The sequence below is a fragment of the Squalius cephalus genome, assembly GCF_949319135.1.
Source record: "Squalius cephalus genome assembly, chromosome: 10".
Classification (NCBI taxonomy): domain Eukaryota; kingdom Metazoa; phylum Chordata; class Actinopteri; order Cypriniformes; family Leuciscidae; genus Squalius; species Squalius cephalus.
The window spans coordinates 3,728,248-3,746,240 of record NC_137131.1 but is presented as its reverse complement, the minus strand read 5'-3'; the positions used below and the strand labels follow the sequence as shown (position 1 = coordinate 3,746,240).

The 17,993-nt window shown below is 36.3% G+C and overlaps 1 protein-coding gene across 1 annotated transcript; it reads right to left on the bottom strand.

Annotated features, from left to right (window-relative positions):
• Positions 1 to 261: 261 nt before the first annotated feature.
• On the bottom strand, positions 262 to 16,984 carry LOC307165963 (uncharacterized protein). The gene is made up of 7 exons (XM_079884047.1): positions 16,788 to 16,984; positions 14,531 to 15,485; positions 11,207 to 11,293; positions 9,519 to 9,898; positions 3,332 to 4,277; positions 3,142 to 3,231; positions 262 to 952 (listed from the first exon to the last, which is right to left on the bottom strand). Exons 2-7 carry the CDS (start codon positions 15,470 to 15,472, stop codon positions 596 to 598), a joined length of 2,802 nt encoding a protein of 933 aa, XP_079740173.1. The 5' UTR covers positions 15,473 to 15,485; positions 16,788 to 16,984; the 3' UTR covers positions 262 to 595.
• Between the last annotated feature and the right edge of the window lie 1,009 nt (positions 16,985 to 17,993).

Below are 17,993 nucleotides of genomic sequence, written 5' to 3'. Positions count from 1 at the left end.
GCCAAACTGTGATATTTTTGCAATTATTTGCATCGTAAATTGTGATTAGTCTTTTATTTATTGCATACATTTATTCATAGCCGCTTTTACACTAAAATGATGGTGTCATTTCACAGTTGATCTAAAAGAATATGCTCGCCGGATGTAAAGAGCAACCAGGTAATGGCTTTTCTGTTTGTGTATTTTAAACGAAATATGTCAATTCCATCATTCTTAACTAATCATTTATAAAAGAAAAGAAGAAAACATGTATGTGACATTATTTGTCAAAATAGTTTATTCCATATAGATTTCAATGATTTATTGATGATTGAATCTGAATAAGATTATTTAAATCAATAGATAATTTACATTCTCAGGGTTTTCCATATGTTTGAAGTAAAGATTCAAAACTCAAAATAAAATGCATCTTGATTTTTACAAACTCATCATGTTTTATAACATTTAGCTAGCAAGTATGAAAGCACATAGTCATTTTGCATTCACTTCATCAAGTGCATTTGTGACAGTCAAGTGCACAGGGGTGATGGGTTGTATTTGTTAACCCAGCAAACTTCAGGTGACCCGTGAGTCTTCTAGTCTAGTCTAACTTCTGTTATGTAAAAGTCTCTACAGGCACTGGTTTCTGACATTGTTCTCCTCCCCAGCCTGGGAAACACTGGCACCTAAAACTGTCTGTGAATCCTCTGGTTTGATCTTCAGCCGTCCTCAGCCTCCTGTGAGCTACATAAGACGGACCCGCCGTAACTGGCCCAGGCAGTCCTGCTCTGGGAACGATGGACCATGAGGCTGGGTCCAGATGCAGGAAGGCTGTGGCGCTCGGGTCTCGTCTGACACACCGGCCCTGGGACGAGCACACGGTCCTGCTGCAGAGAAACGCTGCCTCTGTCACGTTCACGATGTAGCGGCCAAGAGTGTCGTCCAGGTACTCCCGCACCGCGACACAGGCTCTCTGCACAGATGGAATATGGAGAGGACACGGTCGTTGGTTATGTGTACATGTTAGTGAGTTTATCCACTCTTAAAATTAAAGGTTCTTTATTGCCATTGATGATTCCATAAATGATTCCCTTTCAAATGCACAAAAGATTCTTTAAAGTAGAAAAAGGTTCTTCAGATTATTAAAATGTTCTTCAGACTAAAGCCCTATTTGCACGGGATAAATATTACCTGGTGACCTCTAGTCATTTGTAATAATTGTGGAGGTTGTCTGTGATCTTAATCCCGTGCGAATCGGCCATGTCTGTAATTTGTAAAGATTCCCCCACAAATGACCATATTTCTCCGAACACCCCGAGGTCCCGTGATAATATTAGTCCCGTGCGAATCGGCATTTATAATTTTTTCAAGGTTTTTGTTTCCTGTGCGCTTTTTTATCCATCTTTCGGGAAGAATGGAGGCTGCGTTGGAGTGTTTTGATGGTATTTTGGGTGCTGGGTCATATCACTATAGGCTATACCATACAACTATACAATTTGCAGAAAGAGAAAGCTGAAAACCATCAGAGGAGTAAAAGATGGAGATGAGAGGGGGGGGGGGGGGGGGGGTAATTTTGAAATCACACGTGGTCCCCAGATAATACTAATCCAGTGCGAATAGGGCTAAAGACAAAATGGTTCCCTGAAAGGTTCTTTTGGGAACCAAAAATGGTTCTTCTATACGGCATCGCTGTGAAAACCCTTTTTGGAAACCTTATTTTTGAGAGTGTACTGTGGCTATGAGCTGTAGCTTTCATCAACATTAATATTTTAAAGTTAAAAACTAATTATATGAATGTGTAACAGAAAGTGCATATCTTAGGTATGGATTTTTTTCTTTTTCTTTTTTCATTTATAAGATATATTCAAGTAAAGGTAACTTTCCAGATAAATTTAAAGATGTATTTTTAAGTAAATTTACAGGTTCACTGTCACTTAACTGTCAATTTATATAATTTCATTTTCATAATTAGTTTGTTTTTTTCTTTGTTGTTTCGGTGGAGGCTTTAAGTAAGCCCTTTTGTGTTTTCTGCCTCTCCCTGCACTGTATATGGATTGTACTTTCTTGTTTTTATTGTATACTATTTTATATTTGTGAACATAAAGTAAACTAAACTAAAGATGGAGTAAAGCATTTTACAAAATAGGATTTCAACTTCAAGCATTTCATGTTTGACTACTGAAAATACAAGTCTTCTTGACATATGAGTATGAGTGAACAGAACATGTCTAGCGTGACGCCACCTATTCAGCAGAAGTTTCCCTACACTGGTTCCCAAAAGGGAGTTTTGCATTGATGTCATAGAAGAACCATTTTTGGTTCAAAAACACGTTTGTTCCAACTTTACAAAAACACGTTTATAAATATATACTTATTTTTTATTTTCCCGCCACAAAATCTGTAATTTTCTGTCGCTGTTTTAATGTAGTAAAACACACACAGGTTTAGCAGAAAACATCTGGGTCATGTTTGCATGTTCTTCTGTCACTGGCAATAATTATAATCTTGAAATCAGGATTAGGCTTAAAGGCATCGTTCACCCAGAAATGAAAATTCTGTCATCCTCTACTCCCTCATGTCGCTCCAAACCCGTAAGACTTTAGTTCATCTTTGGAAGACAAATGAAGATATTTTTAATAAAATCGGAGAGATTTCTGTCCCTCCATTGACAGCTACGCAACTACCACTTTGACGCTTCAAAAAGTTCATAAAGACATTGTAAAACTAAGCTTTAATGTGAATAAAAGCCTAAATTCATATGAAGCATCAAAGTGGTAGTTGTGTAGCTGTCAATGGAGGGACAGAAATCTCTCAGAACGACACGAGTACGAGTAAATGATGACAGAATTAAAATTTTTGGGTGAACTATCCCTTTAAAATAATGTCATACATGTGAAAACTGACTGAGAATTGAACAAATAGCTTTAGCCTGGCTCAGAGGACGACACGAATCACGTCTTTGTGGCAGTTTTTCTGACTTCTTCACCCAAAAATACAACAAAATCCACATATTTTTATGAGAAAGTGTGACATGCTTGAGCAAAACAGGCACTATTTTTGGAATGAAAGTAAGAAATGAGTATTGGATTTCCTTCAGCACATATGATGTTATCAGGGTGGTGTTATCGGAAGTGTGTGTATTTCTGTATTATTCACTCTGACCTTCGTTTTGGAGTAGTTCCCATTGCCCCATAGCACGATACCAGAAGCTCCTAGAGCGACGCTCTCTCCAATAGTGTGCACCAAGTCCTCCTGAAAACACAAACAAGTGACATTATAAACCACGTTTTTGATCAATTCTGTATTTTACCCATTTCATTTTTATTCATAGTTCAACTTTATCTGTGCTGACCTGTGAGAGAAACTCCAAGGAGTATGTGTAGGCGATCCTGGCGTAGGGGAAGACAGGTGGTGGGTGATGGGAGATCTGTTCCCTCACTCTCAGGGCCTCCAGGATCCGATGCCGGCTGTATAGCAAGATATCCTGATCCCGGCCCCGGAGCCCCAGCTCCAGATAGATATCAGGGTACAGGGCCGAGCTGACGTTCCACAGCCAGGCCAGTTTATCATTCCTCTTCATCTCCAGAGCAGGACACTCACCCGTATACGTCCCGTTCTTCTTGTACTGATAATTATAGCAGCCAGGGAAGCCATAAAACCCCCATAATCCTCCAGGACGCTCTTTGTTGCCCAGCTTTAAAGTCTCCTCCATAAAGGTCCGTGAAGCTTCCTCGAATTCACGCACAGCTTCCGTTTCTATCTGATCCGGATTCCAGCTAGGATGTTTGGCTTTCACTAAAGTCCTAGAGCCCTTCCAGTAAACTTCTTTAGTGTCCCAGTTACGTTCCCACAGCGGCCTCCACTTTTCCCAGTCGACGACGGCCAGCCCGTGAAAGCCACGATCTGGGATGTCTGTCTGCAGGTCGCCATCGGCCTTCCGAAGGTGCTGGTTCAGGCTGGAGTTCTGAGGAACACCTCCATACACCGGTTCACTGCCAAGGCCATAGTAAGGATACTCTCCCAACTTATCAGAGTAGAAAATAGTGATGTTGTCGCCCATGAAGGCCTGGTCGCGGTTGTGCACGATGTCAAAGACGCTCAAGTCCAGCTCGACCCCAAATTGAGACATGCAGCGCTCCGTCGGCGCGTTCCATACGGAAAAAAACGGGAGATGAGTGAGGAGAGGGGAGGAGATCGGGGGACGGCCGAGAACAGACGCAAAACAGATGCCGAACACCAGCAGAGGACATGTTCGACGTCCAAGCTCGTCCATCCCTGGAAAAGGTGACACGCTGGAGCTGCAATGACAGGAACGTCGAACATTTAGCATCCAGCTCCACACCTGATGTTACATGAGCCGAGGCAATTTAAATGGAAATGAAGTCGAGCTACAGTCTAATTTCGAAAAGTAATTTCAATGATGAGAGGCAATTTTTTTGAACAAAGGTATACTTTATCCTGAACAACTCATTATCCATAATAATCATCCACTTCAGGAAACACTACATTAAGTGTGTGTGTGTGTGTGTGTGTGTGTGTAGACCTTTCCCCTGAAACGTGACTTTATAATTGTACATGATTCTTCATTTCATTGGTAAAGAGAGGCAGATACATAGATGAAATGGTAACTATGACATTTACTTACAAAATAAAAATGTATTATCGTTATTCTTTAACATTATTAACATCTTGGGCACGTTATGGTAATACTGTGATATATGAATATTACATTTGTGTTGATATTATGGTACAATAAAGATAATATTATGGTATTTTTATGATTATATATTTGTATGTAGCCTAAATGTATCAAAAGCTTTATTAAACTCATGGTCCAAATAAAAAAGCAAGACATTACATAAAATAAAAACATACAACAACAAAAAGAAGAATAGCTATTTAAATACATTTACCATCATAAATATCCTTACAAAGACAAAAAGCACCAAAAAAATACTATTTTACCACCATCTTGTTACACGAATTTTAGTACCATGGTACATTTCGATCAGTACTTCTGAAAACACGTAACGTTAACGTTAGTATTACCATAGTATTTTTATGTGAGTGTTGGTTACCATGGTAACTTACACAAAACTTGAAGTTAAATACACGCATTAAATGGGCAAGATATGACAAGCTGTGTTTAGGCGTTTATGATAATTAGAATAATGGTGGTGACATATTTTGATGTTCATTTTTCTGGTAACGTTACAGAACTAAAAAGAGGAACCATGACTTTACGCAAGAAAACCGTCAAACACAGAGAATGTAACTTACATTTTGACGCTGTTTATATGAATAAATGCACGCAATCATATCAGCTAGACATATATTATACTTACTTATTTTGTAGTAAATCTTTATGTATCACTCACGAAATATCTATTGGTTTCAGCTTCTCTCGTGACTTAAAAGTCTCTAAAGGGAAAAGAGGGCGTGGTCTAAGGAGGAGCGTAGGAGACGTTCACACAGCCAGCGTTAAAGGGATAGTTCACCTAAGAATTAAAATTCTGTCTTTAATTACTCACCTTCATGTCGTTCCAAACCTGTAATACCTTCGTTCATCTTAGGAACACAAATGAAGATCTCTTTGATGATATCTGAGAGATTTCTGTCCCTCCATTGACATCTATGCAACTGGAACTTTGATGCTTCAAAAAGTTCATAAAGAGATCGTAAAACTAATTGAGTGGTTCAGTCCAAATTATCTGAAGAGACACGATCGCTTTATATGATGTACAAATTGAATTTAGGCTTTTATTTACATATAAACATGCATCAACTCACACAGTTGTGGTATACAGAAGCTTTGAGCTCATGCCCTTCAGAAATTTTGGGTTGAACTGCTCAATTCATATGGATTAGTTTTACGATCTCTTTATGAACTTTTTGAAGTGTAAAATTGGTAGCTATATTGGTAAGTATCTGAACTGCATAGGTTGTTCTTTTCGTGTAGATTGTGTGACATTTATGGTCATGTGACTACAGTGACTCACTATGGCAAGCCGTTTTAACTTTTATTCATTTCCAGGATATGAATCCTTGATATCAACAATTCAATTTTCACTAGTTAAAATTATAATTCTTGATATCAGGAATAATGTTTCTACTAGTAACAATGGCAATTTTTGATATCAGGAATTACATTTCCACTAGTAAAAATGTTCATTCTTGATATCAACAATTGAATTTTAACTAGTAAAAACTATAATTCTTGATATTAACAATTGAATTTCAACTAGTAAAAACTATAATTCTTGATATTAACAATTTATATCCTGGGAATGGCAATAGGCAAGCCGTTTTGACTTTTAATCTTTCGCAGGATACGAATTTTTGATATCAACAACTACATTATCACTAGTTAAAATGATAGTTATTGATATCAGGAATTAGATTTCTACTAGTAACAATGGCAATTTTTGATATCAGGAATTACATTTCCACTAGTAACAATGCTAATTCTTGATATCAGCATTTACATTTTCACTAGTTAAAATGATAATTCTTGATATCAACAATTGAATTTCAACTAGTAAAAACTATAATTCTTGATATCTGTAATTGTATTTTCACTAGTGAAATGTCACCATAGGCTGCCATTCAAAATCAATTGTTGATATCAAGAATTGATTTCTTACTAGTTAAAATTCCAGTTTCACATATCAGAAATACAATTCTTACTAGTAAAAACATTTATTTTTGATATCAAGAATTCAATTGTCACTAGTTGAAATGTCTATTCTTGATATCAACAATTGAATTGCTACTAGTAACAATGTTCATTTTTGATATCAATAATTCCATTTTCACTAGTGACAATATTAATTTCTGATATCATGAATGTGATTGTTACTAGTAAGAAAGCCATTCTAGATATCTGAAATAATATTGATATCAGAAATACATTTTCAGATATCAAAAATGAAATTTTTTACTAGTAGCAATTCAATTGTTGATATCAATAATATATATTTCAACTAGTGACAATTGAATTATTGATATCAGTAATTCACATTTTTACTAGTAACAATGTAATTATTGATATCAAAAATTATATTTCTACTAGTAAGAAATCAATTCTTGATATCAACAATTGATTTTGAATGGCAGCCTATGGTGAGATTTCACTAGTAAAAATATAATTACAGATATCAAGAATTCAATTGTTGATATCAAGAATTACATTTTTGATATCAAGAATTAAATTGTTGATATCAAGAATTCAATTGTTGATATCAAAAATTAAATTGTTGATATCAAGAATTACATTTTTGATATCAAAAAATGTAATTGTTGATATCAAAAATGTAATTCTTGATATCAACAATTCATATCCCGGAAATGAATAAAAGTTAAAACGGCTTGCCATAGTCTCACAGCATTTCAAGATCAAGACTCAAAAACAAGGAAGCAATTTTAAAATCTGTGATCCAAATACTCAGAAAAAACACCCTTTATACACGCAAAGAGCTAAAATTAACAAATGAGGAACCAACATTATTTGTGGGTAGTGGGTATCAGTAACACCATCAAACACCACAGCTGCATACAAAGCAGCTGAACTACTGAAGTCATTTCTAGAGTGATTAAGACTAACAACCATGCCATATTTCATATTGCTTCCTACTGGTAAATGTCTATTTTGAGTAAACGTTCACAGAGTTAAAAGCAACAAATATAACTTTGTGGTTTGTAAACCCTGTAATTTGGGCTGGTCCTCCAGAACCAAGGGTTGGAGCCTCATACATCTCTCCTCTTTTAGTTCTTTTACTCAGTAAAAAGTTCCACTAACTGAGAAACACTGAATGGTCACTGACTGTGAACTGTTGAGGCAGCGATTACTGTGAAAAGAAAAGAACACTCTTTAAAATGAATGCACAATGTTACCAGTCACATTTTCTTTAATCAAAAGCAGAAATCATTTTGATCAAATATAATACTGTTACTCTGTGCATCACAATTTCAGAAAATATAATGCCACAGTTCAAAGATGTAATGCAAATGCTTCTCTCACAGTCCAGTGCTTGTGCCTTTTTCACATATGAATATGACAGCGGTCACATAACTCTCATTTCCATAACAATCACCTCTACAACACTGACAGAGATGCTGAACGAAGCAAAAAGTGTGCATAAATGCTGATTCGGCAACAGTTCAATTAGTCCAGTCAAAATAAAGTTGCAAAATATTTTTAAATAACAGGATATAAATAACTCAGTTCTTGAGTTGTAACTTTGTTTATTTTAAGGGTTTTTGCTTTTATAGGACAGGAAGGGAAACAGGGTTGTGATGAAGAAATGAAATACGAGCCAGATTCAAACTCAGGTCAGCCAGCATATGTGTCCACATTTCCAGCACTAGTAGTCTCATATTAACGATTATTAAAAGTGGTTCACACAACTCATGCACCAGACTGAAAATTAATGAATATTAATTTAAAGAGGCCATGTGGTGCTATTTTAAAAGGTCATTATTATTTTATTTTTTTTATTTTGTTAACATACTTTGTTTAAAAAATTTTTTTTTTTTTTTTCACGTACCCACCCCCTTTTTCAGCGGTGCTGGTTCAGGAAGTATTTTTTTCCGTTCAGTTTTCCCATAGTTTTTTTTTTTTTTTTTAAGTCTACGTTAAAGTGTTATAAGCCATGAACCAAGCCAATTAGGAATGAGGAGAAACACAACACTACAAACTTTGATTTGAAGCAAAAAGACAAAGGTACAAGACTTAACGGCCTGTAGTCGTCTTTGGGCGGGCATGATATTTCAAATGCGAGATGTTTGCAGAAGCAATATCTGAACTTCGATCGACGCATTTTAGGCCGGTCTGGAGCAATGTTCTCTGTTAGAATAAATCCCTTTTGTGGGAGACTATGAACTTGAACAGATACATTACACACTAAAGGAAAAGGAAAACATTAAAAAGCATCAAATGGCCTCTTTAATATTGAATAAATAGACATAATTTTCATTTTAGTATGAACTGTCCATTTAAGGCTTGCTCAAATCCACTAGTTCCACCTATTCAAATCATTCTGGTGTATTTGTGTAACTACATTTGATGTTTGCACCCTACATTGTAGTTTTAGATAACCAGCATTTTTATAGTCACGTCTTAAATTCACACTCAAACCAAGACGGATGCATAAAACCAGATGTCCACCTATTCAAATTGTTTGATGATCGGTGACTCAAATAAAGACTAAGCTATCTGAGTTTCAAATAAAACGTCTTCTGAATGAATCCACTATGAGATAGTCATTAGTCATAGTCATAGATTTTCATGAGATTTTCCTGTTGCACAATTTCCTACATCTGGCTCAAAGGGTGTGTGAGTAACGTGTGACAACAAACAAAAGTGCTTATTTAAACTCCAAGGAACTTTTGAGTTTCCTGTGTTTATACTTGTGAATTTCAATTTCAAGCTCACCCACATGACTTCATGAAAGCGAGGGACCTTTTCAGAACAGCATTTGGAGCGACAAACATTTCATAAGCAAGAAAACGAGTGCCAGTTGAGGTGTGTTCAGGTCAGTAAATGAAGCAGCAATGGACTGAGAAGGTAAATCCATATTGCTTTTAGTGCATGTCCGTGTCCCCGCTGCTGAAGAGGGTCCTCGAGGTCACATCTCTCGCCCCGATACCCGCTATAACACTGGCACTGAAAGTCTTCACTCATCCGCCGCCGCTCTTCCACGCTCGCTTCTCCCTTCACGTGCAGTTTACTGCCCTGGCCAACTATTGTGTGAGTCTGTGGGTCAAGATGGAGATACGTGTCTGTGTCCTGATGTCTGCGCAGACACCGGCCGTGGAAACCGCACAGGAAGCGACTGCACTGCTCGGCTGCCGTGGAGACGTTGAGGAGGTATCGGCCCAGTGGACCCTGCAAGAACTGGTTTATACTGGAACAACTGGCCTGAATGATGAAAAAGATAAAGAGAGAAATTATGTCAAGTAAAAACTAGAGTTTCCCCATGCAAAACTGCCATGTTGCTAGGTGGTTGGCAGGGTGTTGCAGACACTTTAATGTGTTATTTTGCAGTTGCTAAGGTGTTGTGGGTGGTTTCTAGGGCGTTGCTAAGGTGATGTAGGCATTTTAGTGTTGCTATGCAGTTATTAGTTTGTCTACAAAGAAATAATTTATGACTGTGGCATAAACAGCAAAGGACAACTTATCTGCCAAAGTTTAAATCACCAATACTAACCATGTAAACTTGACATAATAATAATAGTCAGAAATCTTAAAAAAAAAAAAAATTTGCATATGCGTTTCATGTTTTGTATCCTATTTGATACATCAGGGCATTAAACCATAGTATGATATGAGAATATGGAGCTAAAAAAACCACAAACAAACATGCAATTTGGTGCAGATGTTATTTATACAATCAAAAAGTAAGATGAACTTTCAATAGCTTGTAATGTAAATCAATGAAATCTTTATAACAGACTTGCATAAAGTGCTTATAAATTTTAGTCTTCACTCTACATCTCCCAATAACATGTCTTAGTAAAATGATATTTAAATGCTTAGTTGTATGATCAAAGCTCTGTAGTTTTTATTATGGGGGGCAAAACATGTAATATAATGCACTGCATTACAATAATGATTGAGACATAAACATTCCTCGAAAGCATGATGTATTATATCTGAGACTGACATTTGAACATACGTTTTCTTTGTAAAAAAAAAAAAATCAGTAAATATTTCACAGCAAAAAGACACATAAACTACAAGCTGAAGGTGGACGTTTGTACAATTACACTCAAAGGCCTTTTACTTGCTAAAAAGTATCAGATGACAGAAGGCATGCAGTAGATTGTGTACAACACATTTGCCTTTAATTATGAACAACAAAAGCATCATTAGCAAAATAAGAAGAAGAAGCAGGGCAGGGCATGGCCGAGAGCCGTGGGAACAGAACGAGTGTCTCGAGTCACGGAGGAGCTCCGGAAGGACAAAAAGCGAAGGGACGAAAGTGGAGGATGAGAGAGGACCAGACCTGGACTTTATGTTGTTGTTTTGTTTCAGTTTATGCGGCAGTCGTCCATGAGGGGCTGTCGCCTACTTACATTTAGTTGTTTATGTTTATTTTGTGATTAAAGTTATGTTGAACGTTCAATGGTTCCTGCCTCCTGCTTCCCTGGTTATTATCATTAGAAACCCCTTAACAAGTACTATTAATTATTAAAATAATATACAGTGTGATGTGTGAATGCTTACGTTGCTGGCATAAGTGGCATTGCCCCAGAATACGATACCAGCTGCTCCCAGGGCCACACTTTCTCCAATGGTGGACACCAAATCAGTCTACACAAACACACACAAGGGAATCAGTCACTGGATCTTGGACATTGCTGAGAGTTGAGGCCACAAATAACGAATTAATACAATTTTGTAACAGCATCTTATAGGAAATTAGCTGGAATGACATGATGGGTGGTGGCACTGAAAACACGACCAGCACTCTTCCTGTTCCACTGCACATAATAACACACATATACAGAGATAAAGAGCAGAAAGCATGGGTATATAAGGAAAAATGTTTGTGATAATCAACACAAAGACCATATACACGCTTTAATCTTCACTAAAACTGCTCAAATAAATGGAGCAATGTTATAAAAGTACCACAGAGTCACATAGTTGTCTGTATATTTAACTATAGAAAAAAGTACACATTCACCTTTAAGTTCTGAAGTTATGAATAGATCTTGTTTTAAAGATGTTTTTTGTTGTGCATAAAACCTGAAGATCTTTAGCGGGAAGATAACAGTTGGGCACGTGAACTTTACTAACATACACAATTGAAGGAATATTTGCAGACACTCAGAAGACGTCTCTTTGGCAACTGAACACACAGAACGGGGAGAGTCACTGGCGGTTGAATGGAATATCTTGTCCTTTAAGGTCAACCTTCATTTCCGCACATTCTGTTCAGTGTCAGAGGTTAGCTGTAGGTTGTATGCAGAGATTTTACTAAACTTTTATTGGCTCTTTGCAAATGTTACTATAAGCACCGCTCCCTAAGCAACTGTTGCTTTTGCTTTACAGCCTTTGTGTTTGTGTTTGGATAGGTTTAAATGGACTTTCACAGAAATTATCCCAAGTCATGGTAAAATATTGTTTCCATGCACTTTTAGAAATCTTGGATAAAACTCATTCCCAAATAAAGTGGTAGAACATCAGTTCAAGCCCCCTTTAAATAAATGTACGCAAAAAAAAAAAAACATTTTATTTTGGATAAATGCATTTATAAATGTAAAAGTACTAATTTAATATTAATGCCAGATTATTAAAGCCATAGCAAAAAGTTCTTTAAAGAGTAATTTAACAAATTCCTTTTTTTTTAATGCTTTGAAATGCTACTCTTAATTCCAGCCTACGTGGGAACTTTCTTTTACCACTTTTGGTTGTCCTGCAGTTTTGCAGAAAATCACACAGTTTCCAAAATCAGTTCATTTACTAATGGGATTAGATGAAGAGCAAATGGAAAGTTTTGCTTGGAAAGTCCACTCATCAGATGTTTCTCTGATAATATGACACGCCTCCATCACAGAAGTGTCACAAACAATCCTCAGATTTGTCGAGATACAATATTAACTTTAAATCTGCAATGGAATTCGAATCTGCAAAGTCAGAAATCCATAAAAAAAAAAAAATTAACTTGATGGAATTAATCTTCAATATTGATTCAGATAAGTTGTCTTAGCAAAGACATTACTCTTTAAAAATAATGTATTAATTTCTTTAAAGAAAATTACCTAATAAAAATCCTTTGCAACTCTACTCTTAAAGGGATAGTTCACCCAGAAATGAAAATTCTGTCATTAAAGGATTAGTTCACTTTCAAAAAAAATTTTGCTGATAATTTACTCACCCCGATGTCATCCAAGATATTCATGTCTTTCTTTCTACAGTCGAAAAGAAATTAAGGTTTTTGAGGAAAACATTCCAGGATTTTTCTCCACAGAATGGACTACCAACTATACCAATGTTCAAATAAGGTCCGTCTCAGTGCAGTTTCAAAGTCTCTACACGATCCCAGTCGAGAAATAAGGGTCTTACCTTGCGAAACGATCGGTCATTTTCTTAAAAAAAAAAAAAATACAGTACAGGCCAAAAGTTTGGACACATTACTATTTTTAATGTTTTTGAAAGAAGTTTCTTCTGCTCATCAAGCCTGCATTTATTTGATCAAAAATACAGAAAAAAATGTAATATTGTGATATATTATTACAATTTAAAATAATTGGTTTTCAATTTATTATACTTTAAATTATCATTTATTTCTGTGATGCAAAGCTGAATTTTCAGGATCATTACTCCAGTCTTCAGTGTCACATGTGACATCCAGTCAATCACATGATCCTTTAGAAATCATTCTAATGTTCTGATTTATTATGAGTGTTGGAAACAGTTCTGCTGCCTAATATATTTGATGAATAAAAGGTTAAAAAGAACTGCATTTATTCAAAAAAAAATTTTTTTTTTTTAATATAAATCTTCTTTATTATCACTTTTTATCAATTTAACACATCCTTGCTGAATAAAATTATTGATTTATTTAAAAAAAAATAAAGAAAAAAATTACTGACCCCAAATTACTGACCAGTAGTGTATATTGTTGTTATAAAAGATTTCTATCTTGAAAACATTTGCTTCTTTTTTTTTCTTTTCTTTTTTCTTTTTCTTTTTTTTATTCATCAAAGTATCCTAAAAAAGTATCACAGGTTATGAAAAAATATTAAGCAGCAGAACTGTTTCCAACTTTGATAATGAATCATCATATTAGAATGATTTCTAAAGGATCATGTGATAGACTGGAGTAATGATCCTGAAAATTCAGCTTTGCATCACAGAAATAAATGATAATTTAAAGTATAATAAATTGAAAACCAATTATTTTAAATTGTAATAATATATCACAATATTACATTTTTTTTCTGTATTTTTGATCAAATAAATGCAGGCTTGATGAGCAGAAGAAACTTCTTTCAAAAACATTAAAAATAGTAATGTGTCCAAACTTTTGGCCTGTACTGTATATCTATATATACTTTTTAACCACAAATGCTCGTTGTGTCCCAGCCATCTCTGAGATGTGCCACGCATTGCGTCATCATGCTGCGGCTGGCATCATCTTTTTGATGAAATCTCTTTAAGAACTTTTTGAAGCATTAAAGTGGTAGTTGCGTAGCTGTCAACGGAGGGACAGAAATCTCTCAGATTTCATCAAAAAGATGTTCATTTGTGATCCGAAGATAAACGAATGTCTAACGGGTTAGGAACGACATGAGGGTGAGTTAATAATGACAGAATTTAAATTTTTGAGTGAACTATCCCTTTAATTCCAGCTTACATAAGAATAAAACCCAATACCACTTTTGGAGGTTCAGCAGTTTTACAGAAAATCACACCGTTGACCGAAATCTTCAGTTTATTTCCAATGAAATGTTCTGTAACACTTGTCGGAGTCTGCAAAAGGTTAATCAGGCAATAAGCTGAAATGATCACTGCAAATGTTTCTGCTTTCTACAAACTCACCTCTGTCAGCAACTCCAGCTCATTGGCATACGTAGGCCGGCTGTAGACAAAAACAGGACGTGCCAGTCCCTCTCCCACCGATGCCAATCTCATTCCCTCTTTCACCCGGTTTCGGACAAACTGGCGACCGAAGGATGTTGAACGCAACACAGAGCTCATGTATACTGAAGGAAACAGGGCTGTGCTTTCAGTCCACAGCCACTTAAGCCGGTCGTTCCGGGCCACCTCTACATCCGGGCAGCGGCCCGTGTAGTTCTCCAGGCTGTTGCGATAGTCGTGGTTGTAGCAGTCAGGAAAGAGGTAGAAGCCCCACAGCTGGTTGGGACGCAAGCTTTTGGCCAGACGCAACGTCTCTAGCATGAATTTGCGGCTGGACATCTCGAACTCCAGCTGGGCCACTTTTTTTACCTGGGTAAGAGTCCAGTTCGGGTTTTTCTGGGCCACTAAGCGCTCCGACTGGCTCTTGTAAATGCTTTTGGCGTCCCAATTACGAATCCACAGCGGACGCCAATCCTCCCAGTCAAAGACGGCCAGACCTTGTGCTAACGGGTCACGAATGTACTTCTCAATCCCCTCTGGCATCTTCTCTAGGTGGCGCGTGAGGCTGGCGATCTGTGGTAGTCCACCATTGACGGCGGTGTCGTGCTCAAAGTGTGGATACAAGCCCAGGCGGTCTTTGTAGAACATGGTGAGGTTCTGCTTGGTGAAGCCCTCAGTGGGATACGCCACGATCTGAAACTGGTCCAGCTGGAGATGGACTTTGTGTCGAGTCCTGCAGTCTTCAGTTGGGGCGTTCCAGACGAGAACCAGCGGCTTCTGAGGGTAAAGAGGCCATCTGGTGGGCTTCAGGTCTTCAGCGAGAGCAAGATGATCCAGAGCCAGTGGAACCAACAACCAGATTCTCCAATTAAGATGGATCCAGTAAGCCATGACTTCAGTCATTCACAATAAGGGCCTGAAATAAAGTCACATTCCTCATTACAGTTCATTATGATCAGAATTTTCAGTCAATAAAAATAGTTTTTGATATCAGTGTTCATTCAAACTGTAAACAAGAAGACACCTGTTTTTATAGGGGACTGCAGCAAATGTAATGAGACCATTTTAACCTTGTAAGTTTAATCAGTTACGGTATAAATCAATGATATTATGACTTTGAGGTGAGTTCTTTTTTTAAATAAAGTTGGTTATTATTATACAATTGTATAATTATAAAAGTCCAAGTGTTACTGCTATTCCCACTGTTAAAATTAAATACTGTAAAAAAAGATATCCATGTTATTTTTTTGTGTAAACATATAATTGTAATAATTTGGCAAATACAAAAACAAATTTATTTTACCTAAAGTAGTCAAAGTTAAGAAGGAAATGTTAAATGCTACTTTTATGTAACTTTATGTAACTTTATGTAACTTTATGTGTTTTATTGTTTTAAGCAACACTTTTACACAATCACACAATTCATAGAAAGACACATGATGATATTCCAATTTAAGACAGAATGACTTGATCAGGCATTGATTTTACTGACCCATAAGAAATATCTTAATATCTCATTTCTCCTAAAGTAATGGGATTAAATGAAAGTAAATCTCAGACAATGTTCAGGTTTGTCAAGATACAATCTTGACTTTTAATCTGCAATCAAAAGTCAGAGATATGGATCTCAATAACTTTAATATTTCTCATCAAATATTTCCAAAACCATTTTTTTATGTTCTCCACATTAATCTTATACAGTACCTCTTGAGTCTTACTCTATGTTGATAATTAACTCTATTATATATATTTTTTTCTTCTTCTAGGGGATTGTATTAGTTAATGGGATTAAATGAAGGTAAGTCTCACACAAAGTTTAGATTTGTCAAGATACAATCTTGATTTTTGATCTGGAATAAAAAGTCAGAGATCTCAAAAACTTTTGCCAAATTTGTTATGCTCTCCACATTAATCTTATACTGTACTTCTTTTGTCTTAGTCTATGTTGATAATTAACTCTATCTTAGTTGATGATTAAATTAAACATAACTGAGAACAATAGAGCAACATTGAGCAATAACATGTAATAGTAGTACTTACAAAATTCCATGGTACTGAAATTCATTTCGATGGTATTCCATGGATATCGTTGTAATAGTATATAATTTTGTGAGTGTAAAAAGTGTTTAAAACAATCATAAACCAACACCAGCCTGTTCACATCAATCATAGAGCAACAAACATGAAACCAAAACCACTTTTTATGGAAATAACTCACCTTTGATATTAAAAATAACAGTCATTCGCAGATAAATAACTCCATCTTGTGTTTGCGATGTAAATCATTGCTGTTGCTTCATACAGAGAGACTTTCGCGAATGTTCCGCTGTTCATAAAGGGTTCAGATCATATGTTGCGATGTAATGTAGCGTGAAGTCTCATGAGAATTATCTTTATCTGCAGCGCAAGAACTTCAAAACGCCGCTTTCATAAGTTTCATTGATTCGTTGCATGGGCGTGGTCTATGACCAGCTCACGGGGGGCGTGTTTTCCTTTATGCAAATGAGCATAACGTGTGCAATTCAGGTCCAAAAGAACGTTTTTTTATTGACTAAACATTAAATCAATAAAAAGAAGAAAATTATTCCATTTATTAATTATCATTATTTATTTATTTTAAGAAAGAGAACATGCACACTGATCTCAGAAAAAAATGTGTGTGTGTGTATATATACACACACACATTTGTAAGGGCCCACTTGCAAAAAAGCCATAAAATTACCATGACACTATGATACCAGACACTATCATAATACTATAGTATGCTTTTGAAGTTGTAGCACTATGGTATGAATCTGGATCTGTTTGACAAAGCAGCTGTTTCTAGGCTCTTAATGTAATAATACAATAAAATAAAAATAAAAATAAAAAATGATTTAAATTTCTCATCCATCACATAAGTGTTAGGTTTTATTAATTTTAAGATTTATCCATATTAATAAAGTATGACCTATTTTGCCAAGGTTTGGTCTTTAAACATGTGTGAGCAATAACAGTAGATAGATTCACTGAAACTTTGGAGATGTTTGAGGATTCACATGATGGATATGAAATCAGAGCGTCATTGGGCTTCTTTCAAGTGGTTCCTCTCCGAGAATGACCTACTGAGATCCTGTTCCGCTGATGTTCTGCTGACTCATGTGTGTCCTCTGTCAGTGCATGTGCGCTCATGAAAGAGAGAGGGACACTTCCTTCCTCGGCCCCGTTCCTTTCCTCCCCGTTCTTGGGGTTTTACATCACTGTTTCTCCCAACTAGGCAGCGCCAGGAAGCTTTAACAATATGAGAGGAACTGGACGCACACACACCCATCAAGCCCCGTCTCCCAAAAATGGCAAACTCACATCCTTGAGCGTCAGGAGAGACCAGAGGCAGCAGTTCCCCTGTATTTCTATAAGAGCAAACCTTCAGGTCAAAGGTCAACCA